General features: G+C 37.3%; 2 protein-coding genes across 9 annotated transcripts in view; one reads left to right on the forward strand and one right to left on the reverse strand.

The window, feature by feature from the left end:
- Vav (Vav guanine nucleotide exchange factor) overlaps nt 1-22,604 on the reverse strand; it is a 28,043-nt gene extending 5,439 nt beyond the window's left edge. The window contains exons 1-15 of one of the 3 annotated variants that reach the window (XM_053744693.2): nt 22,229-22,604; nt 20,907-21,082; nt 20,723-20,782; nt 12,226-12,376; nt 9,649-9,819; nt 8,683-8,898; nt 7,821-7,940; nt 6,778-6,894; nt 5,515-5,691; nt 4,701-4,900; nt 3,704-3,821; nt 2,752-2,930; nt 1,697-1,831; nt 948-1,097; nt 360-528 (exon numbers count right to left, since the gene is read on the reverse strand). In XM_053744693.2, coding sequence (XP_053600668.1) covers nt 360-528; nt 948-1,097; nt 1,697-1,831; nt 2,752-2,930; nt 3,704-3,821; nt 4,701-4,900; nt 5,515-5,691; nt 6,778-6,894; nt 7,821-7,940; nt 8,683-8,898; nt 9,649-9,819; nt 12,226-12,376; nt 20,723-20,782; nt 20,907-21,082; nt 22,229-22,447 — 2,358 coding nt within the window. In that variant the 5' untranslated portion in view covers nt 22,448-22,604. Of the gene's footprint in view, nt 1-359; nt 529-947; nt 1,098-1,696; nt 1,832-2,751; nt 2,931-3,703; nt 3,822-4,700; nt 4,901-5,514; nt 5,692-6,777; nt 6,895-7,820; nt 7,941-8,682; nt 8,899-9,648; nt 9,820-12,225; nt 12,377-20,252; nt 20,425-20,722; nt 20,783-20,906; nt 21,083-22,228 lie in introns of all 3 variants that reach the window. The other 2 variants (XM_053744692.2, XM_053744691.2) reach the window with 2 other exon arrangements.
- Nucleotides 22,605-23,058: 454 nt separating this feature from the next.
- alpha-Spec (alpha Spectrin) overlaps nt 23,059-24,432 on the forward strand; it is a 48,545-nt gene continuing 47,171 nt past the window's right edge. For 4 of the 6 annotated variants that reach the window (XM_053745930.2, XM_053745933.2, XM_053745934.2 and 1 more), the window contains exon 1: nt 23,059-23,192. The gene's annotated coding sequence lies outside the window, so the exon portion shown is untranslated. Of the gene's footprint in view, nt 23,193-23,765; nt 23,790-24,432 lie in introns of those variants that run through there. The other 2 variants (XM_053745931.2, XM_053745932.2) reach the window with 2 other exon arrangements.

A 24,432-nucleotide genomic window follows, 5' to 3' on the forward strand; every position in this document is an offset into this window, starting at 1 on the left:
ATAAAAAAACATGCATAAAATCCGTCCATAAGGTACCTTCACCCGTCTAAAGTCAGTACCTTTATATATTTATATAATTTCAAACTAAATTTATCTATTAGTAACTCGTTGAGAAACATAGAGGTCGTCTTTGACTTCTTAGTAATTCTTAATAACATGATAAGCAAGAGCATGTAATGGTTTTATTATTTTTTTAGTAAAAAGTAACTTTTCTTGAGTCCACTACCATAGTCGCCAATACTTTAACTTCAAACGTTCCATCCAAAAATTGATATTGTATAATAAAAGTTGTGGCATTCCACAAGGCAGCGTACTGGGCCCGCTATTATTTTATAAAACCAAACAAACATAATAAATACCTTGTCCAAAGTCCTCCCTTTCCACCACCCCCTACTGTCGCCCTCCTTGCTCAGCACCAACACTTTGGCGCCAGGTCTGAGCGCTAACTGAGAAGCTTCTAGAGGCCTGAAATCGTGGATCACAGTCGCGACCACGCGGCGGAATGGCCAGCGGAGGTTTGAGTTTAACCTGTAGGAAGAGACAAGAAGATTGATTAAAAAAAAACACACAGAAGTCACAGAAAATAAAAATATAAAAAAGCGGTCAGTAAAGGTCTTCTGAAAACTTCGGTATTTCTCATAAACGCTTATTCATAAGAAAGTTAAAGCATGCTTTATGCATGTAGTATGTTTTGTCTCGTTCTGTCAATGTCAAATCCAATAAAGTGCGATAGTGACAAAACATACTTTAGCTTTATTTTTATGAATAAGATGGTTAGAATTTTCGTTAATTTTTCTTTATTACCGAAAGTGCTAGCCTAGTAGAGATACAAGGATGAAAGATAGCGTGACACGAAAAGAAAAAAAGTTAACTATTTTTAGAAACTTACTCAAAAAGCTACAAACTACTGGCTTTTTGGAACGACCGCTGCTGCTGAAATGACTTACCCAATAAAATTCTCGGACAAGCTGGTCTTCTCGTAGTAGGAGACCAACTCGACTATGCTCCGGAAAAAACGAGATTCCGACAGGTAGTAGTGCCGAACCTGGTCGATCTGTTTGCAGCACACGCGCATGTGCTTCACTGTGTTGTCCGTCCTGAGAGTGGAATTAAACTTGTTAAATAGCTTAAAAAGGTTTCTCATAACGTGAGAATATTATGGATCAATTGTAAAGAATTTAAACATTTCCAATATGTTTCAATGAGACCGAAAAAAATTGTAAATCTCGTAATCAATAAAACAGATCAATTAAAGTGACATTTAATTATTGTATTCGGTTAGTTAAATACGGTTCGGTTAGTCAAGTAGTCCGAATTGTGTTTGGACCTGTCCAAATAATGTTTGTATGCAGCGAGGTTCACATTTGTTTGGAACTTGCTTTTGCTCGCGGCTTCGCCCGCGTAAATATCCCGCGGGAACAGTTATTTTCAAAACGATTGGTTGAGTAGAAAGAGCGTGAAGATGTAACAAATAAACAAACTCACTTTCGCATTTGTAACATTAGTTAGGAAGTTACGATTACGATATATGATAATGGATTTTCATTTAAAAAAAAAAATCACGTCGCTTTTTGTTCAACTTAACTTACGTACACATAAATTCAAACGTGGAGTATGAGCTGGTATGACAATTTCCGAGCAGGTGTTTTATAAAAAGAAAAAAAAATAAATAAACGTCACTCCCATTGGAGCTTACTTGAGCGAAAGTGCGTAATGCGTGTCGGCGTCGGAGTGGCGATGCAGCGCCGCGCGCACGCGCAGCAGGAACGTGCCGTCCAGGCGCCGCTCCAGTCGCGCCGTCGCCGTCTCCCGGCCCATTTCACCCACGTACCTGTTCGCAAACCACTATATGCTAGTTGATTCATTTTCGTTTTCATCAATAAATAAATATATTAGGGCAAATCGCACAGATTGAGCTAGCCCCAAAGTAAGTTCGAGACTTGTGTTATGGGATAATAACTCAACGGTACTATATTTTATAATAAATACATATATAGATAAACATCCAAGACCCGGGCCAATCAGAAAATAATCATTTTCCATCATGACCCGACCGGGGATCGAACCCGGGACCTCTCGGTTCAGAGGCAAGCACTTTACTACTACGCCACCGAGGTCGTCAAATACTATTTGATAACTATTCGAACGTCCTTATATCATTAGAAACACCAGTGAAAAAATTACTGTGATAATGACAATACTTACAAAGATATGACAAAAATAAAATCACACATTTGGACTCGTCCAAACGCTTCATACTAAATGACACGAACAAGTGACGTCACGACGTGTTGACACGATTTATCGAATCTCTTTGGAGTCTCCAGAATTACAGATTATTTTTCACCCAAATCATTATAATTTTCGTAATTAGCATAATATCATAATTAGCACGTGTGACATGTAAAACAAACCCATTTCAAAAGTTTTCATATAAATTTTATATTTTATTTACAGTAGTATAAATACAAAGCCATGGCAACAATGCCGTAAAGTTATTTGTTCGTTGCGTCTTCGAAATCTTTCGACGGTCGATATCGAATGGTACAGCCGCACTACGGCCACAGTTCTCACTGTAATGCCGGCTCCACAATGTCGTCGAACAGTAGAACATATTCGGTATACGTTGCTGGTTTTACATTGCGGTAAATAAAAGCACTCACATTAACTACGCAATGCTCACGCATTCGCGTCGCGTAACAAATCCCATGTGTTTGATGAAGTTAGTTCTGCCTACCACTAAATACTCACCACATGTAATAGTGCAGCGCGGTGTCTGGCGGCGCGGGGTGCGGCGGCGGCGGCGGCGCCAGCGCCCCGCCCGCCCCCGCCCCCGCCCCCGCCCCCGCACACAGCGCCCCCGCGCAGCGCCCCGACAGTGCTATGCACTCCTTGTGTGCGCACGCGCTGCATACCGTGCACAGGTAGCCCTGAGGGGGGAGGATAATATAGTGAGTGCAGTGACGCGATATAAGCCAAAAGTTTGGTACACGAAATAATTAATTCCATAGAAAATTATTTTGTGTACAAAATAATCTAAAAAATATAATTTGTACAATGCCCGCGGTCAACATATACTAATTAATGAAAATCAAATTGCGTTGCGTTCAGCTGTCTAACAAACATAGAATGTTTGTTAACCAATCACGGTCACACGATTGACAGTAAAGAGTGAAAAACAAATAGCACAGCGTTCAGTTGGCTGGCAAATATTTAAAACAAATATTGCCAGCCAACTATTGCTAACGCAATGATAAAACATATAGTTACAAATCCGTTTTTTACTTTTTAAAGACAGGCTGTACTTATGAGAAACTTGAATATCAAAATGAGAAACTTACTACCAACTTGTGCTCTCCGTTTAACTCGTAAGTAATAAAAACATAATATTGTAATCTCTGTATCAAGTATTCAATATTCAAAGCTAATTCAAATACCTCAGATTCAATTTCCCATGCTAGAAAATTTTAATGGAAAACTTTTAAAATGTCTAAATATGACTTGATGAGTTTAATATACGGTTGTAATAAATTCATAAAGTAATATTATTAGACCAAGAAATAGCCACAGAAACCTTGTTATTGGCCTCATAACCTTTTAGTTTTCGCGCGCCCCTATTATTATTATCTCCAGGATAGAAGGGTTAAGGAGTAGGGAACCGAACCTGGAATAGAACTGAAAAACCTGAGACAGTGAAACTAACCTGGAATATCCTGCCCTTGAGGAACTTGGAACAATGGTGGCAGGTGGCGGGCTTCTCGAAGGTGTGCAGCACAAACTTGTGGTTGGTGCTTCGACATCCCGACGGCTCTAGGTTGTCTCTGGTAATCAAAGGCAAAGTTGAAATTCTTCATTCATCTATGATGATGTACCATAACTTATTTATTAATTTTATTAAGGGAAATTGTTGTAAAAAATTATCTTATTACTTCAAAATAAATGTTGTTGATATAAGAAACTTTACTAAAACCCAACTTGAGTGTGTTTCCTTTTTCTCACAGCGCAAATGTGGGGCTGTGAGAAAAAGGAGAGAACACACTCAAGTTGTGAGAAACAGTAGAAATCAGGGAAAATCGGACGTTTATTTGTTTTTGTATTATTACAATGGAACTGTTTACTTCTGCGTATCGCAATAATGATGGACATAACCTGATGGAGCACCCAGAATAGGCTCCCAACAAGGGAATACACTTCAACGGTTTTCAGGACGGGCATCATAATTTCTCACGCATCTTTTTTTCCCTGTTGGTTCGATTATATTCGATTGACGCGACTACTGAATTTATCACTATCTTAGACCACGTGGCCCCCACCGTGGACGTGAACTTTTTATATCTGGTTAAATATCCGTTTAGTCCGCGTAACTATTTGGACTATAGAAACTATCATTTTATTAGGCAACATAGTGCCAATGGTCGGACCAAGATAGCACAATAAAGCGAAGAAAGAAAGGAAAATAGTTTATTTGGTACAGTCATCAACATCAACCTATCCAAAATCATGGCAAATTCGCCGCTGCAGGGTAACTTGATGTTCGGTTGACTGTACACCGATAAAGATATTACAAAATTAAAAGAACAAAAACATATATGTACGTTTATTTACCAAAATGGCCCCTACTCAGAATATGTCATGGCTGGGTCATGTGGTTTTCCGCGGTAAAGTTTTATTTTATTTTTGTTGTTACAATTACAACTCACATGGCATCCCTGATAGCTTTGAGCCACTTCCTCTTGGCGTCGTCAGTCCTCGCGTAGAGCGTGAAGGTGGCGTCCTTGGTCCTGCGCACGAGGTAGAAGTGCGCGGCCCAGCGCGCGTCACCTCGGGAACGCCGCTCGCCGCCCTCCTCCACCCGGTACTCCGCCAGTCTGACGCCCACGCGGTACGAATACTGGTTCTCCTATTGTATTGTAATATTTATTGATATTTTTACTATAAAACATAGTCTTCTGTTTGCGATAAACTCAAAAAGTATTGCACGGATTTTCATGAGGTTTTCACCAATAAACCCTGTTCCATCCGCTAAGGTTGTGCCGAATGTTATGACAAATAGAGATGACTTTTATGAGGAAAGTGGACTCTGGGCTTCGACGCTCGACGACTGTAGAAGGAACCGGGAATACGCTCGGATGTGAGGTCGCTTTGGTTAATTATATGTATATTATTCTTTTTTCATCAGCATTCAATCACAATCATAATATGTCTTGATAGGGACCAACACAGTTGAAACGAATTTCATTCGACATTAATTCTCAGCAGTGGTCGTTCCGAACTAGTACCAATTTTGTAGCTTTGGTAAATATTATTTAATTTCAAGTATGACGTGAAAAAGTGCCTGTGAATATCTAATTTCTGAATCTATATATTTAAAACTCTTGCGTCATTGACTGACAGACAACGCACAACCGAAACTACTGGACGTAGAAAGCTGAAATTTGGTGTGTAGGTTCCTAGGACAGTGTAGGGGAGCACTAACACTTTTGAGAGAGAGAGAGAGAGAGGAGTTAGACTCGCCTTGACAGGTTTGCAGAGCAGCATCAGCTTGTCGAACACGAACACGTATCTGGAGCGCAGCTTCTGGTCCTCGTGCGCCTTGACCTTGAGCTCGCCGTCCAGCAGCAGCCGCCCGTACGCCGCCAGCCCCGCGCCCCCCGCGCCCAGCGCCCCCCCCTCCCAGTCTATTATACTCTCCTACAGGCAGACAACCGTGTTATATTCATTCATATTGAGTGTCTTCAGCCAGACAATCCTACTAATATCATAAATGCGAAAGTTTGTGAGGATGTATGTATGTGTGTCTGTATGTTTATTACTCTTTCATGCAAAATCGACTGGACTAAACCACTGTACTACCCGTGTACTTAATTTCATAACAATCCGTGTTATGAAATTTGGTACACGGGTAGAATATAACCTGAAATAACACATAGGGTACTTTTTATCCCCGAATTCCCACGGGAGCGAAGCCACGGGGCGCAGCTAGTCATGTTACATTTATTCATATCGAGTGTGTGATTCCTATCGGTCAAATATTATCGGAACAAATTATAGACCTAAAACTTCCTCAAGAATCGAACTATTTTAAAAACCCGCATCAAAATCCGTTGTTTAGTTTAAATATAATCTACAATACATAGGGTCAGACATCGTGAGGAAAACTGCACACTTGTTGATTGATTCATTAATGTGTATACAACTAATTGCCAGCAGATGGCGGTAGGTAGTCGTAAAAGTCATGTCAGATGCCTTTAGGTGACATGAATAAAATCTGACACTAGTATTAGTGATAACAAAAAGGAACTCGAAAAGGAGAAAGATTAACTGCAAGAGATCCCTTCATGAGATACTTCTGTTATGTATGTAAAACAAATTAGCTACTCACTTCCTGTTTCCTGTCCCTATGTATGCTTAGATCTTTAAAACCACGCAAAGGATTTTGATACAGTTTTTTTTTTTCATAAATAGTTCAAAAAGTAATGTAAGTAATGATTCAAAAAGGCGGTTTAGATGTGTAATTTATTACGTTTACCCGAGCGAAGCCGGGACGGGCTGCTAGTTTAGGATAAAAAGTAGCTTATATGTTAATCCAATAAATAATAAATATAAATATTATATAAATTTAGGAGCTGATAAATGACCCGACCGGGGATCGAACCCGGGACCTCTCGGTTCAGAGGCAAGCGCTTTATCACTGCGCCACCGTGGTCGACGTCGAGTATTGTGTACATGACTATTTTTGTTGCTTCAAGAAAAATTGATAAATATATAAATAATTACCTGAACTTTGGCCAGCAGGGCGAGCACTTCGCTGTCCCGCTTCACCTCGTTGATGTACTGAGCGACGTCCACCATCGCTTCCTTGGCCCGCTCCAGACTTCGGAACTCTTCGTGGTTCTGACAACCAATGTGTTGACATGAGTAAATAAACATATATGAACAAATAAAAACAGATTGAGTTAAACCGGGAGACTTGTGGGATACTCTCGACGATACTATCTATATATATAAAACTCTTGCGTTACTGAGTGACTGACTGACTGACAACGCACAGCCGAAACTACTGGGCGTAGAAAGCTGAAATTTGGTGTTTAGGTTCCTAGGACAGTGTAGGGGAGCACGAAGAAGGGATTTCCTGAAATTCCCACGGGAAACGGATTTTTACTCACATACGAAGTTGTGGGCAAAAGCTAGTATTTTATAGAATAGATTCATTTATTTGCAAGATTTACATATATATTAAGTCAACCGTAATCAACCAGCATAGAGCCGCGCAAATATTATATTAATAATAAATAATACATTAATTTAAAAAAATACTATAGCAATAAAATATTTATATAAGTTCAATGTTTATCGTTCATATTCTCTTTAATACTATAAAATCTTTTTTCCATTCAACCATTCCATCAATGTTTTTTTTAAAATTCTTTCTATCAGTCAATTTAATACTATTTGGTAGTTGATTAACTATTTGTATGTACATGTGGTATGCATTTTTCTTATATATGTAATTTACATAATATACATATCAGCTCGCGGCTCAAACCCACATCAATCTGAACAAATCAAATCATTCATTCAGAAGCTATCCTTCGCCCGCGGCTTCGCCCTCCCTCGTAAATTTCCCACGGGAACAGTTAATTTTCTTACTTGCGCATTTATAATATTGATACATATATAGATAAACATCCAAGACCCGGGCCAATCAGAAAAAGACCATTTTTGGTCTTGACCCATTCTTGACCATCTTCAGGGGCAAGCACTTTACCACTGCGCCACCGAGGTCGTCACCAAGAAGGTGATGGATACAAGTCGCTCACCGGCTGTGTCTCGTGCACCAGCTTGTCCAGTAACAGATGGTACTTCAGCACCCGTTGCATTGGTACTGAGAGGATGTCGCGCAGTTGTATGCGACCGTCACTGTGTTCCTTTTGACATTTCTGAAACAATCAATAAAACATATAGGTTGAAACTGCAGCCGCAACAAATGATTGCTAAGGGTCGTTCTTCTTCATAGTCGTATTCCTCATGGCTGAGGGTCATTACGTGGAATTTAACACACATAACATCTTTCTTGGCATTAGTAATGGAGTAGTTTGCCATTGCCTTCCACATTTCACACACAACTTAATAATCAACCGGTGTGCAGGTTTCCTCACGATGTTTTCCCTCACCGGAAGCATACATGATTCAGATTGGTATACAAACTCATGTGGCGTGAATAGAATTCGAACCTGGGACCTTTCGATCCACAGGCGGGCATTTTAACCATTACACCACCAACGTATAGGTACGCTAAGGGTCATAGGCATAGGTAAAACCGGCAAATTACGTAGGAAATAAATGTGAACGCTATAGCCGCTTCCACCTAGCCCCGGCAGAATGGGCAAACTCAAGTGCTGGCTTGATGTCGACAAGGATGATATGCGTGCCAATAGTCTGACAACTAGGGATGCCGACAACTCGCTCAACGATTGAGGAAGAAACCGATAAAACGCTCAGATGAAAGAGATATAGGCATAGGTAAACGTAAACCTAATTAATAGACGGATTAGCGCCCGATTATTTGGGAAGGAACTCGGAAAAGTCTACTGCCAATGAACATATAGGTACTTCGGTCATGAGTGCAATAATATTAGAGAACACATTACGAACAAAATATTAAAATAGGGCTACACTGACCGCGAGCTGTTTACTGAAGGTGGTATCCCTTGTGTCGAGCGCTTTGAGAGTGTCCTGCGCATGCGTGAGGTTCGAGCAGTAGTCCCCGTACAGGAGCAGACGCTCGCGCCACGCGAGGAACACGTCAGCCAATCGCGGCGCGCCGCTGCCCGGCACGCACGCCTCCGTGGCCAACTTCAGCTGACGTAACAGACCCGAGTGGATTTCGTGGAGCTCCTGTAAAACACGTGGATTAAAAAAAAACGTGTTGCACTCTTGAAAACTTGAATATTAACGTTGTGCACTTTTGACGTCTTACGAATTTTCGATCAGGGTCACGTGTCCCGACGAGAGTTAAACACTTTTTACCCATCACAAAAAGTGCACAACGCCGCTAAAAAAGTTTTCACATACAAAACATTACATTTATTTCCAATCTTTTTTCATAATCTAACCTAACCTTACCTTATGTAGTGGCGGTACGTCACGTTAGTCTCCACTATCAGATGTTTCACTTCTCACTCACAGCACAGTATAATGAAGAGCACTGGCAAGAGTACTCACAGCGAACCAATGACATTGCGATGTGGTTGTCGGTGCTTCACTGTGATTGGTTAGCGACGTCTCATTGCAAATCAACTCGGTGAGATGTAAATATCAAAATCTCACTATGCATGCACTCTGTTCAGTACTTATTTTTATTTGTTTATTAGTAAAGTCGAAATTTCTATCTTCTAATTCTAGTCTAGTGAAAATAAATACTAATGAGTACTTCAATACAATTACACATGACTTGTGATATCTATATTTGCATTGCATCGTTAGAAATTAATATCAACACGTAACTATCAGCCGTGAAAAACTACAAAATAATTACAAATTGGCATTGGCGAATTAACAATGTGCTAATTAGACGATTTGCAATGGACACATTTTATGACTTCCTTTAAAAAAAAAAAAAACAAAGGAAAACAATGCAATTCTCACCTTGATGCCGAAAAAAATTGTCTGCAAATCTTTTGGCTTCAAGTACGGCGTGAGCGGCCTCAGAAAATGTTTCACAATTTTACTCAGGACGTCCACATAGTTACATTCTGTGTCAACCAATTCCCTTATAACATAATCTCTCTTCTCTAGACTGTGCGACGAGGTCGCTAGCTGGAAACACGAATAAAAAAATTATTAATTCTAATTAAAAAAAAAATATATGCGCAAAAAAGCCAAATATGCATTCTAAAAACAAAACAATTAGGCTAAGCGCGCACTACGACTTTTTATCTCGCGATATTTTTCTCTGAGATTGCAACGTGGAAATGAATAGCGTACACGTATGGCATAAAATTCGTATTCTACAAAGCGATTATAGAAATCCTGTCGCAAAAAAACAAATCGTAGTGCGAACTTGGGCTTACTAAAAACATGTAAATGCTAAAGACTACCGTCTAACTACTGGCACGTATTATTTGTAATGGCTGTGGGGAGCTGTACTATGAATTATGCAGGCAATTTGCGGCACGCTTAGCCGGACTTTTACTTAGCTACTCGAGTAAGACGCATCGCTTTGTTTCATCCGACATTTTTTTATTTATTTTCCGGTGTATGAGCCGTTCAGTCTAGTAAATAATAGCAAGTAAGTCATCTATACTATAAAAAAAAATGGAAATGTTTTATGCCTTGATGTTTATTTAGGTTGTCGACATTTTTCAGTAATAACGAAGTGATCTAGAATAGGTATGTTGATAATACTGATACTGAAGAACAGAACATCACTGTAATTATCATGGGTTCAATAAAATGTGTGATGCTGACCTTGTACACCTTCTAGACAAGTCGCTAAACAACTCCTTGACATGTCGACGTTTAGTTTTCTCACTGATCTAATTAGGTTAATTTACGTCTATCACACACCACACAGTGTTGAAGATTTTATAAAATCATCCTTGCATGCATTGAGACATTATGGTTTGAACAAAATAATTCAATAAATGTAGCTACGAGATCAATTATTTAAATTATTCATGACGTGTCTTCGGTAAATCAATTGAAAATATCGTTTGCATTATACAATTGAGCTTCTATTCCAGACGAACTCTAGAATTAACCTTCTGTTTTCTTGTTGTATCTTCAGCAGAATGACGGACTCGAAACGAGTGTAACTTTTTCAAACAAATCTGTCAGCTTACAATATTTATCTTCTGTTGTATGTTGTGCCAGGCCAACTATTGACGAGATCATTTACATTCTTGAGACACATTTATTATAGATACAGAATTTACCTTTTGGTGAATTTATATTGTGTCTTCAGCAACACAATTGAAGAGATCAGTGATCAGAGACGAGTGTACATTTTTTTATAAATCAGTCTGTTTATTTAACTGGATTGCAAAAACAACAAAAAGGCGGACCCTCTTTCTATGTAGCTAGAATATTAACCTTCTGTTGTACATATGCTTTGTCTTAGACAATTATGGAAGATATCATTTGCATTGATGGGTGCCTATTTTTTCCATAAATATATTACAGTCAGTGCGTTATTAAATTACAATTGTATTCAGCCGACGAAAACGAGTTCATATTGGATTTTCCTTTGCAATGCAAAATATAAACTTGAGGAGTTTATTTCTTATTTTCCTTATTAGAATTCCTGTCATCATCATATCGAGTGTGTTATTGCTAACACTGGTGTCAGATTTTATTCAAGTCGTATAAAGGCATATAATTATATTGTTATTTTTTAAGTATTTTTTTTTATTTGAATGCAAAAGCAATGACTTATTTCTCAGAATGTTAAGATTGAAAAACAATTATTGTTTTCTTAACACCATTGTAAATGTAAAGTACAGACAAATTTTTCAAAATGGCTATTCAGATTGAAATTAATCCATCAAGTATTTCATAGAAATAAATAACTACATATCGACTTTTCATCTCCGCATCAAGTCCAGGGCCGGGCTATCCTGTCTCCCGTTTTACTGGAACCGGAATTTACCGGATATAGCCAGACGGCCAGCTGGTGCGCATCACTATTTTGTTTACACACGCTAGGAAAACACGCTAGGAAATAACAAATCGACGTTGTTAGAGATTTTACGCATTACGCCTATCATCTATTTTAGTCTGATCTCAAGTTTTGTACACTCGTTTTATGGCATGTTTTAGTATTACTTACAACGGGAATTATAATTACAGGGACAGAAGTATAACAGGCGAAAAGTTGGAAAAGCAGGTACAGATCTATATTATAGAGAAGCCAGGGTAGCTGTATCACTATTGCTAGGGATAGTTTACACCACTAAACTTGGTAGGATTTGAAATGGTATGGTCTATTGGGATGAAACGGCGATCTATCCGAAAATACTATACAATATCCGAATCTACTACTATGAGGTTGTTACAAAACCCATTACATAAAACTCTTCTTATTTTTTCTTTATTGAATGAGTTTCATCCACGGCTTATGCTTATTACAACTCATTATCGGAAAAAAATCAATCGAAAACAAACAGCTTCCCACGTCCAAAAAAAAAAACGTTGCAAATAAAAAACTTAAAAAAAAAAGCGTACTGCGTTGAAAGCGGGTGCGTGTACGACGGGCAGCGGCGCGGACGGCGTTCGCTTCACAGCGCAGAGGTCGTGGTAGATCTCCTCGTCGTGGATGCGCGCGCAGTAGCTCGCGTATTCGCCGACGTCGCCGGCGGGCGCGTGCGCAACGCCGCTATAGGCCACCACTTGTCAGCATGCGGGCGGGACGCGCCGGAGGGGGGAGGGGAACCCCGTAATAATCGCATTATTCTACCCGCATATTTAGCAGTTTCATCCAAAAAATGTTAAGACGCTCTACGTCTTAACATTTTTTTATATATTTTTTTTTAAAGGACAATTTATGGATAATTGCTAAATGCTTTTTCGCGAATTAAAATAATCTGACACCATTTGTCATAATACGCTCAAAAAGAAATAGAATGTATTTTAATAGGCATTAGTCTACATATTTTTTACCAATAGGATTTAGTCTACATATTTTTTCCCAAATATCGCGTATCTACACCCAAAGATCATCCCCACTTAACATTACTTTCGAACGCTTTCGAAGTAAAAAAAATGTACGTAATGACAAATCTTTATTGTTTACGTTAACTTCTATCAAAAGTACCTAATTTCGAATTTAAAAGTCTAAAAGCGACGCTTATGGCTCTATGAAAAAAGAAACTTTTTACAACGAATTAAAAACAATTACTTAAAAAAATACCGACGAGAGAAATGTGTAACGATAAATCCATTTGACAAACAAGGCGATTTTTTTTCCAAGTAATTTCATTACGTTGTTTATGTCCCCGGTTCCACAAACAAAATAAAGCTATGTTCTAATTTTAGAGGCTCTTTTGTTTGACACCCTCCGGCCCGCCCCAATACACCCCTAGCATATATTTACTTTACACAAACATACAAACGAAACTTCCTTGACTTGGATATAACAAAATTGTCTGACCATAGACAAATGAAGACATGACAGAAAAGTGTTTCGAATTCGGATTGTTTTTTACAGCATTTTTACTTTGATTACATCTTGGCCAAATTATTTTCAATTGGGCTAAATCTAAATCGAAGTCGCGACGACCTTCGTTTATTTATACTGTACCTTTCATTATAATTTAATAGAGTCATTTGGAAATTTCAAGAAACTTTCGTCGTTAATGTCAAATTATGTAATGGTTCCCGCTTCATAAGTTTGCTCATATGCTGTCATTCCCAGATAGAAATAGATTCTACGAATTACAAAGTTGACATCAACTTGAATGTAATTAACTATAACTATATATAATTAATATAAAATGTCGGCTATACACTATCGACAAAGTGTTCGATGAATTTTGACGGTATCGACGTAATTGCTGGTATTTTCATCCATTTTTCGGTTCATTAATGTTCGCTAGATATTAACTTAGCAACAAAAATTTAGCTAGAAAGCGAGCGTATGGTGGCAACGCCCATTCTTATTCCCTACGAGATGAATCTCGAGTAGATAGCCTTTCCAAGGCCTTCCCCTTTGTCTGATTTCTACAATATAGGGAGAAGTAACTTGGTGGATGTCTAATTCTATAGCTTCCTAATTAGCATGAATTCAATTAAATAGGCTTCTACTTGCCTGTACAATTATGAACCTATGTTTCAAAATAACGTTCTAGATTGTATTTTAGATTTATTGTTTATGACCATAGCCGTCTCAAGAAGTCCACTCCTGGACATACATTCCATTGAATAAATCACTATTATTTATCATTATCAAGCGATATATAGTAGTCCAGTGGAGAAAGGCTTCCTTCATTCGTCTTCGTCATTATAAATTCTATTTAAACTTAGACAATGTACATACTTTGATATACTATTAGAAAACAAAAAATTGTAAGAAACAATAATGGTAAGCCCTTCTGGCATGATAGGGACCAACACTGTTCAAATGAGTTTCTTTCGGCATTTCGGAAATACTAGTAGTTTGTAGCATGTGAGAAATAACTATTTAATATAAAAATTGTAGTGAAAAAGTGCCTGTGTTGAAGGTCTAATTTCTGAATAAATTATTTGAATTTGAATTAGAAACCACGGAATTCGAATGAAATAAATCCAATTAGAACAGGCCAGTATTTTAGCAGTTTCTTCACAAATAGTCCGGCGCAAACCCATCTACTAATAGGGTTGGCGACCGGCTTTTTTAAGCAGAAACTGGAACAATACTAAGAGTAGTAAATTTTATGATTTAGAATATTTAATTTAGAAAGCATTACGTCGAAAACAGTATATACGGAGGAAATAAATTACGAAAAACATCGTATTACGCTGTTCGTATATTGTTTACACTTCATTTAAATACTTATAAGAAGCGTTGTTTTCGTTAACCAAAAATAAACGTCTTACCTACTTTTATTGTAAATAAAAAATATATTCCTCAGACATTTTGCGCTTAGGCTGACTGTCCATCGCGAGCTATACCAACTGGACCTCGCATAGCTGAGCCAGAGTACGTCTATTGCTAATTATACTTACTAATATATAGTATAATAAAACTGAAGAGTTTTGGCTGATGAGAATTGAATGCTCTATATTTCTGCAACGATCGCATTTGAAGTATTTCTTTGTATGATATTAAAACTGGCTATGTCTAGCCTGTAAGAAATAAAGACGTGATACTGTATAATTTGTACATGCATTTTACAAAAAAAAACTGTATATTAACAAAACCTAAACAGTGTCTTTAAAAAAATAGTACAACAAAAACGATTTTTACATAACGTTATAATAAGATAGTTATGAATAAAGAAATACTTAATCCTGAACATAGAATACTTCTCGTCTCCATATAAGCGAACTCATTTTAGTTTGAAGTGGACGTGTGACTTTAGTATTGGTTGTTTTCTCAGGACCAATAAGCCGACTACATCCAAAATGTGCCGACATTTTGATGTAGTTGGCTTTTAGAATTTCTAAAATAAATGCGATTCCTCAGCGCTTCAGATTTCACAGATAGCGACCCACGTGAAACGTGCGCAATCCATTACGCCTACATGCGTCTTTGTATTGTAAGAATATCTAAACGATGTAACAATGACTAACTACATAAACCTTTCTCCCACTTTCTAGGTACTGGGATCAAAGATTATAGTCAACCAATTTCAAACATTTTCTATTTAATTCGATAATCCTTTTTTAACTCTCAATTAACACACAATTCTACAACTATTTTTCATCTTCCTCTTCCGAAAACTTTCAAATTTAAGGGCCTTTTTATTGAATTATTAACAAGCAAAAATAAATTAACAAAACTGAATGCCGCAAACTAAGCTAAGAACTACGCTTGCGTAGCGGGTCCTATGGACACACACACACGGAAACGGGCACAACGACCCAGAACCGCGGACTTATATTTGTGATCATAGGTAAATATATTTGGTGGGAATCAAACATATTATCCAAATATCTGTATCTCTGACTAAAGCACAACATGTTGCAACTTATAATTATAAGCAGTTATGAAGCGAGAACCATAAAATAAAAACATATTTACATTAAAAACAAAGTAAAACCAAATAATATACAAGTTTGCATAATAAAGTATACATTTTCCTGTATTCATTATCAACCTGTTCGCACAAAATCGATCACATCATAGTAATAATTGTAGCAATGGCACAGTTTAAGTTGCACAAGTGTAAGTAATTAACATATTGGTACGCTAATAAATGATACACTTGTTAATTTTTTTCAGCAATCTAAAACTGATGTAAATTGCTACAACTCATGCACGAATATACAAAAACGATTTCAATTTTCTTGAACACACAAGCAAACAGTCATTGTGGAAATTTGTGGGAGCAGTGGCAGAAGCGTGCGCATTGTCGCCCGGAGCGAAAATTATTACTGACGCGTGTGTCTTAAAATCGCGAAGTCCTCCGGCTCCACGCTACTGTATGGAATAGGTCTGTACAGTCAGTGGAGTAGGTCAGAATACGATAATGACGATGATCATCAACTTTTGAATATTCGAACATAAATGGTAACATTTGGCACGAAAAAATCTTACCTATAGATAACCCATGTCACTACAGTTACCTATAAGTCACTTATGATAATGGATACAGCAGCTAAAATTAAAAAAGAAAAAATCTAAGTGAGATCTCGAGATCTAACAGTGCCGAAGCAGTAATCCATGCCCAAATAAGAATCCAAGCTGTGTACAGCGGTCTGAGGCCAATCCTGAGTTGGATCGGTGGTGTGATAAACCAGTACTGTCCTTCATTAGTTTCGGCAAGTTTACCGGGGGAAATACTCCTGGCGTGTTACTAGCTACGAGCGTGTCGCACGCATGGCGCGTTTTCGCGAACACCAAAACAGAAAACGCCTTGCGTCATTTTATAACAGCGTTACCAACTTCAAAAACATTAGCTTTTTATGTGAGTAATTCACGTTTTATATTGTATAGGTGGAATGAGATATAGTGGTTTTTGTTTTTGGGATAAAGCTCATTTTAAAACTGCAAATATAACTTTTTGTCATTTATATAAACACGTTTATGAACAAAGTTTATTTTTTGCATGCGTAAAATGATACGGTACTCTCACTTCATCCCTATTCTATGCTAGCTATTACGGAACCCTTCCCGAGCGAATCCGACTAGCAATTAGACATGACTTTCTGTGTTAGGTATGTTCACAGATTTCTTTATCAATTTGTTTTTTAGTCAGACCTAAGAGCCAAAACACAAAAAAAAGTTTTTCGCTGACTTACCAATTTAGATATATTTTTGAATGATGAATGTGACAAATTAATGAAGGAATGTGATTATTGGCCCGTATTCTCTTATTATGCACACTACTCAGGTATCTGATGATGATATTTGAGATGTAAGTTCAATACAATGTTGTGTCATAAGTAACATTATACGAGTAGTTGTTATGATAAATTGTCATGTGCATACGAGTATGTAACACATAATTGCAACGAATTTGCAAAAAAAAATTTTTTTTAAAATAGCTGTTAAATCCCACTGCTGGGCAAAAGCCTCCCCTAACCTTCTCCACGCATTCCTATCCTTTTGTATTCTCTTGCCATTCTTTGTCGAATTTTTTGATGTCATCCGAGTTCTAGGCTTTCCTCTTTTCCTGTACCCGTATTCCATATTACATTAATTTCGATTAATTTATTTTTATCGGTATTGATCTCCACTAATGACACTCAGCCACCTCTGTAGTACAGTATCATTACACGCATCTCTATGCGTAGTGTTTCTGTTTCAAATGTACGAAAGTCAGTGAAAAAATCCCGTAAAGTTTTTAATGTTCCCATATGATCAATTTCTTTATAGAGGTATAAATAACTGCCAAAAACTTTATCAAATGAACAAAATATTTGTAGCTACGTTACGTTACGTGCAATGCTAAATGTTATCATCGAAGGTTATCACTGCGCTCGAGTGTAATTGCTCATTTATTACAATGAGGGTGATTAAAAACTGTATGTCTTCGGCAAAAGTTTTAGGGGGGCAATCGACTGATTCACGAAAAATTACTTGAGCTACATTTCTAGCGTCTAATGCCGGCTATACAATACATACATTATAGCGAAATAGTAGGTGGTTCTTAGAGCGTTTCGACCACTGCCGACGCACTTTAATTACAATTTTTCAAATTTTAACAAAGACAACAATTAGTTTTACTATCTGTCTTACTGTGGTAATGTAAATTGACGGATCGTAATGACAGCGCGGTCGCAGCGATCGAAACCCTCTGAAAACCATCCAGTAACCGATTTTTGAGTGATATATTGCTGCATCGTTGTGGTAAATAAAAGCTCTCATACAAACCAGGCAATGTTCATTCATTCGCGAGTTATATCCGATTCAAAAGGTCTTGCATTAAATGATAATGATACAAAAATTACCGTCGATGGATAGGTATCTCCTATTTGACCGCGTAACGTCAACACTACACAACAGCCATGATCGTGATCTCGACGTACATCGCTTGTTTTCATGTGAGCCATCTATCAACGAGGAGGATAAACCAAGCAATCTACATGTCAAGTCAAGTGGCACTGCATGAAACTCTATGGAACGGTAATAGAGGCGAGTTTGCAATAATTTTGAATAGGTTGACTGTATACTTCAAAAGACCGCAATCTTCGACGATGTAGTGCAGCTTAAAAGAACAACGAACAACGCAATGTTTAAATAATTCAAAGAAGGGCCGACATTTATCTATATATTTATATCTGTTCGGGGACCGGTCATTCGATAAGGATACGGGGAACACAATATGTCATTATGCTAAAGCACGCCTTCTTTCAAATTATGCATGGGTTCACATATATGTACTTGCTAATACTTATTTATTTCAGCTCCACTCTGTCGCCGAATACATGCCAATGCGAATGCGTGAACATTACATAATTTGTACGAGAGCTTTTATTTACCGCAATGAAAAACCAGCTATGTATACCGAACCGCCAAACTTTGGCGAACTGTTCGACGACAGTGGGAAGCCGACATTGAGTTATAGTTAATGCTCACAGGTCCGACCGAGTCACTTGGGATTATTTTCAGGAATAATATATACTCTGGGATTTCGCTCTCGTGGGAATTTCAAATGATAAAATAACAATAATTTTAAAGTACTCGTATTGTACTAATACTAAACACTAAAAAAGTCAGGTACACAAAGTCGCTCCCACTGTTTGTCTGTAAGCATAGATCTTTAAAACTACGCAATGGAGTTCGATGCGGGTTTTTTAATGTATAATTTTACCCGAGCGAAGTCGGGACGGGCCTGATAGTTTCTAATGATTAGTTTTCATCAAATGTTTTACTTGTATGTGTTAACCATGGAATTTACGGAGTACCTACAGATTCCTGGTGTTAGCAGCCGTGAACTAAAATAGGCGTCTTTATAAATACAGCCTGTGGTGATTAATTTATATCACGAGTGTGCATCTTGAGAGTTCAGGAAATCCGCACAATAAAATTACACGATTTAAAGATAACACTTCACCGCGGAAGTACAGTAAATTAGCTCTTATTGCCGCCACATAGCGATCCATGCAGTGTGTCTCGATGTGCGGAAGACTGTACGTTATCGAATCATTTCGCTTTCAACCGACGATATTTTCCCAACTTATTATATTTATGAAGAATAGAGTTGTGTCATTCATAAACGGCTTAATTAAAAATCTTATCGCGTTCAAAAATTATTATTTCTAAAGAATTTTAATAAAGCCGGTTAATAGGCTGTTATGGCCAGTTAATTTAACTGGCCATAACAGTTAAATTTACTTTGGTGTAAATCCTACCAATATTATAAAAGTATGTTTGTCTATTGTATGTATTGTTATGAAATTTGGTACACGGGTAGACCCTGCAATAACACATAGGGTACTTTTTATCCCTTTTATATATTTATATATATACTTTTTATTATGTAAGGATAAGAACAGATCAACCTAAGCTCATTAAACATCTGTATTTAACTGTGAAAGTTTGGACGTGTGGGTGGACGTCATGCGATAACAATTAATTTAATTAATTGACTTAACAGTAGTGACTGACATCGGTGGCGCATTAGTTAAGCAACTATCGCAAAGGCCGGTCACAGGACCAAAAATGACTTATGCTTATTTGGTTGACCAAAAATGAATTATGCCGAAGACGAAGTGGCGAAAATTGTGATAGCGGACCGTGGTATCCGACGCTTAACGGCTGAGGAAGAAACCGGGAAACGAGCTTCCAAAACAACAATAGTTCTTTATTATCTAGAAGTCATCCATCAGTTATATCCATCAGGGAAAGAACAAGTTCTCTCTGTCTAGTACTGAATGTACTTAGATCTCGCAAGGTTTATAAGATATAATTTTTTCGTGTGAAAATCGATAAAATTACTTTATCACAATAATCTTAACAAAAGCGAGTTGTTTTTGGAAACCGAAAGTGTCTTGTATTATGTATTTAACGACGATTTTTAGGGTTCCGTAAATAAAAAACGGATTTTTTTTTATAAACCGTTTACAATGAAGAACAGTAGTGGCTTTGCATCTGAACAAAACGCAACCTCGGGTTCAGCTGACGTGAACTTGACGTAGCAGAGATCCTCGTAGATCTCCTCAACCCTGTCCTCGCAGGTGGCACTGGGGATAGTGAACTGCACCCAGGGGACCTCCGCCGCCGCCTGGGACGGACTCGAGCGCATATACGCGTCCGCATCCAGCGACACGCGGGCGCTACTACAATGGATCACCCGGTTACCACAACAAGAGATTATATTTTTAAATTTTAATTTTAGAATTAGAACTCTGGCAGGTGAGAATCAAGGGCGAGTGATTGAATGTAAATATTTGAAATAGTGGCCGTAAGAATAAATTGTAGACTAATAAATTACGGCAGGTTCAATAGCAAAAAATTCCGTTTTGTTAGCTATACTTTTTGGAAATACAATATATGTATTTTGTTATTGAGACATTTTTAACTACTTGTTGTGGTAGACGCTAATTGTTTAAGTACATACTATATCTAAGTACTTACACAGATTGCAGGTCTTTGTATATGTCCTCTTCCGACTGAGTCCTGTGAGCTGAAAATGGCCTGTAAAAATTAATTTGTGTTAACTTTTTAAATACTAATCTTAGAAGGAGATCGTGAGAAGTGTGGGTACAGCATAAATAAAAGTACATTTTTTAAAGTAAAATTAAAACCACAAGCTACTCACTTGATGTTCCTAGCCAGTGCTTTAGGGCACTGGCTGAGTTTGGCCAATGTGCAGAGCACCCGGTGGAAGTTTGAGAGGTCGAACAACATGGACGGGTCGAAGAGGTCAGTCTCCCGCAGCTCGAACACCTCATGACACGTCCGTAGGAATACTTTGATGTTCCGCATGCACAGGAACTGAACACAAACAAGTGTTACATTTTATTATATACCTAATTGCATTTTTGACTTGTTGTACTTCATATGGGTTATTTTAGATAATACATTTGTGTTTTTAATATTAAATCTAGTCTAATTCTGAATTTCATAAATGAAATATGGAATAGATTTTATATACCTACTTAGTTTCTAACATTGTAAATGTGACTATATCTTTTTTACAAGTCATAAAATTTTTTTGGCAAATCTCCGTCTGAACACGAGTATTTTCCTGAGCCACTAAGACTCTGAGCCCAGGATCCACTTTTCTAAATTGGCTTTTGTAATGAGTTCTGGTATTATTTGCCAGTTATTTAACTATAGTTATTAAAATTATACAGAAAGTGTTGATAAAAATTCGGGTCACATCATCTACATTCACAGTGATATCAGCAATGATGTCCACACAGCATTTGAGGAAAGTGATAATAGTAATAAAAAATATAATTCATTTGATAAGGTGACTGCAAAATTTTCATAGATATTTTGGAAACAAAGTAAAAGCTACTATTTGTAAATATAAATGTATTTTTTTTTTTAATTTCTGTTGCACGCACAGCCAAATTACTAGAAAGATGAAGTGGACTTTTGAACTAGTTTTTAAAATGTGAAAACAAAGTTAACTACTAAAAGTTTGTTGTAAATTATTAGAAATAAAACATGTAACTATTCAATTAAAATTAATTAATATTCTATGCACACATCTACACTGTAACATATAGACACACACATTAAATCAGTGTTCCCGTTCATTCACAGTTTTACAATGCAGATAACACCGGATACTATTCAACTTTTCTATTCTGTTGTATCAATGAAAGCTCACTACATTCAACTGCATGCATAATTTAAATCCTTTAAGAATAATTGTGAAGTCACTTCTCAGGAACAACATAATAACGATATTATTCAGTGATAAATAATTCATAAACACAAACGTCCACATTATGTAAAATAGGAAAACATTTGTCGCGAAAATGTTAAAGCCTCAATAAACATAGACGTAAAATACAAAGGACTTCCCATGAATTAGTCTCGCGTAACAAGTGTATGACATAAAACGATGGAAAATAGTGGTTTTATGGCAATTAGAATGAAGGTCGCAGCGCTCGGGGCCCCAAATACCTGTGCCATTTGTGGACGCTGGTTCACGTCCTTCATGTCGATGCAGCCAGGATGCAGCGCGTTCAGCAGATTGCACAGCAGAACTCCATCCCGCAACGTATATGCTAGGTCAGCAATGGTACTCGTCTCCCAATTCGCCTTATGGTCGGGACGCAGCAAGCCACATCTCGTCAACCAAGCAGCGCACTCGCGCCACAGCTCCTCACCGCCCGTAGCCATGTTTTACATTCACTTCACGTTGAACATCGATAATATCAGTACTGGGCACAGCTTTTTAATAATCAACAAGCCATCATTAAACAAGGGTTAATTGTTAATTGACATACAAATTGATACAACAAACACAAGGACCGAGCAGCCGAGACAAGATTTTTTTGACAACTGACTATGTGGTGTTGCAACACTAAAAAATTTGTCGTGATGGTTATCTGTGCATTTACGAAGTCAGTTAAGGGGCTGGTTGATGGATATATGTACAATTTTTATTTTCATCATATTTCTTAAATGATATTTTTTTGTAGTACAGTCAACAACACATCAACCTACCAAATTCATTGCAAACTCTCCGCTATTACCGCGCCATAGAGGTTCATGCAGGATAACTTAATGATATGCAGAAGAAGTTGTATTTAAAATTAATTTCATAGAATGGGCCAATATTAACAAATTAAATAACTAAACTAGTTTATACATCTTTCTTAGATAAGAATATTTTATAATTTCCACGGATAATTTCTTACATACCTCCTTCTACTATACCTACTTACGTACTCCGTGAACTAGCGTTCCATTCGTTCCATTCGTCTCGCCCTTTCACCCTCAATTGACATTGTTTTTTTCTCTCATAGCAACATTGATGTAAGTGGAGTGACGCGACTGCGTGTCGATCGAACGAATAATTCCTAAAAATACAGCTCAAATAAGTGATACCGATATTATTTGCGAGTGTCTGCTGATTTTAAAGGTAAGTAACTTTATTATGCTCATTAATAATTATTATAGAGTGCCGAGAACTACCAAATTCCTCTTATCTCTGACACACCCAATCCAACACCCATGTATCGGCAATCATATTCCCGTATCTCACTCTACTTTGTCGTGTTTCTTGCTTATTAATCTACGTACAATAGTATTTGGTGGTCATAAAAATAATAATAACTGTACATTTCATTCCCGGCGTTCTTCCGGAAGTCTAAAATTGGCTGGAACCGTTATCCTTATTGGGTTTATTTTGGATCATTACGTCATTGTACATAAGAGGGGAAGTCGGAGGTACGTGGTAAAGTGCCGGCAGCAGTTATTGTATTAGCTATACTGGATCAGCGGTGCTTGCCCGGGCGTGGAATCTAGGCCGGTCTGATGCGTCAATACCGCACCTACAGTATACTTTCTACAACAATAGCTGTATTGTATCGATGTGACTTAAATGTTGATAGTGTTTTCTTATTGATTGACTGCTTGTCGTGTCAGGTTAAAATTATTAATCCTTTAGTGTTTTTATTTATAGTTTATTGCACATTTTGAAAAGGAAATAATAGGTGGACATTTTGCTATAAATAAGGTATTCTAGTGTAGTGTAATAGTTACTTTTTATCTAACACTATTTTGAAGAACTTCTTACTCATCTTACTATATCTATTCTCAGTTTGTGTTTCTACTACCTAACATACATAGTATTGGCATATTGTAGAATAAAAGAGGCTGCTTACATTCCAACATATATTATATAGTAAATAATGTCTGTAATCACACCCAGCTGCAGTTTAGAGTGTGTACAGATAGCAAATATATAATCTTGATCTGTAGGAATGTATGAAATGTTTCTAAAACTAGTAACTGTTGACAGCTACAGTTTATTCATGTTGGTTTAAGTTGGAAGAAATTTTATGTTTAGACCTATCTTGTTTAAAAAAATAAAGAATGCATTAAAAAATCTTTGTCCAACAGCACTAGTTATCTTGCAATTGGGTGTGGTCAGAGTAGATTATATTTGATACACAATCAACTATATTCAGTCATTTCTTGTGAATACAAGGTTACAATTTTTTGTTATAAAATTTTAATTTGTCTTAACAACATTCTGATGCTGTAAAAAAGTCAAAACCTATTTTATTTAGAAAAACGTCATATGTATGCATTTTAACTAAATGAAAAATTATATGAAATTGTTTTTGTTCCTTTTTATCACTTTTATCGGTGATAAA

Source organism: Plodia interpunctella, chromosome 5 (assembly GCF_027563975.2).
Source record: "Plodia interpunctella isolate USDA-ARS_2022_Savannah chromosome 5, ilPloInte3.2, whole genome shotgun sequence".
Taxonomy (NCBI): Eukaryota; Metazoa; Arthropoda; class Insecta; order Lepidoptera; family Pyralidae; genus Plodia; species Plodia interpunctella.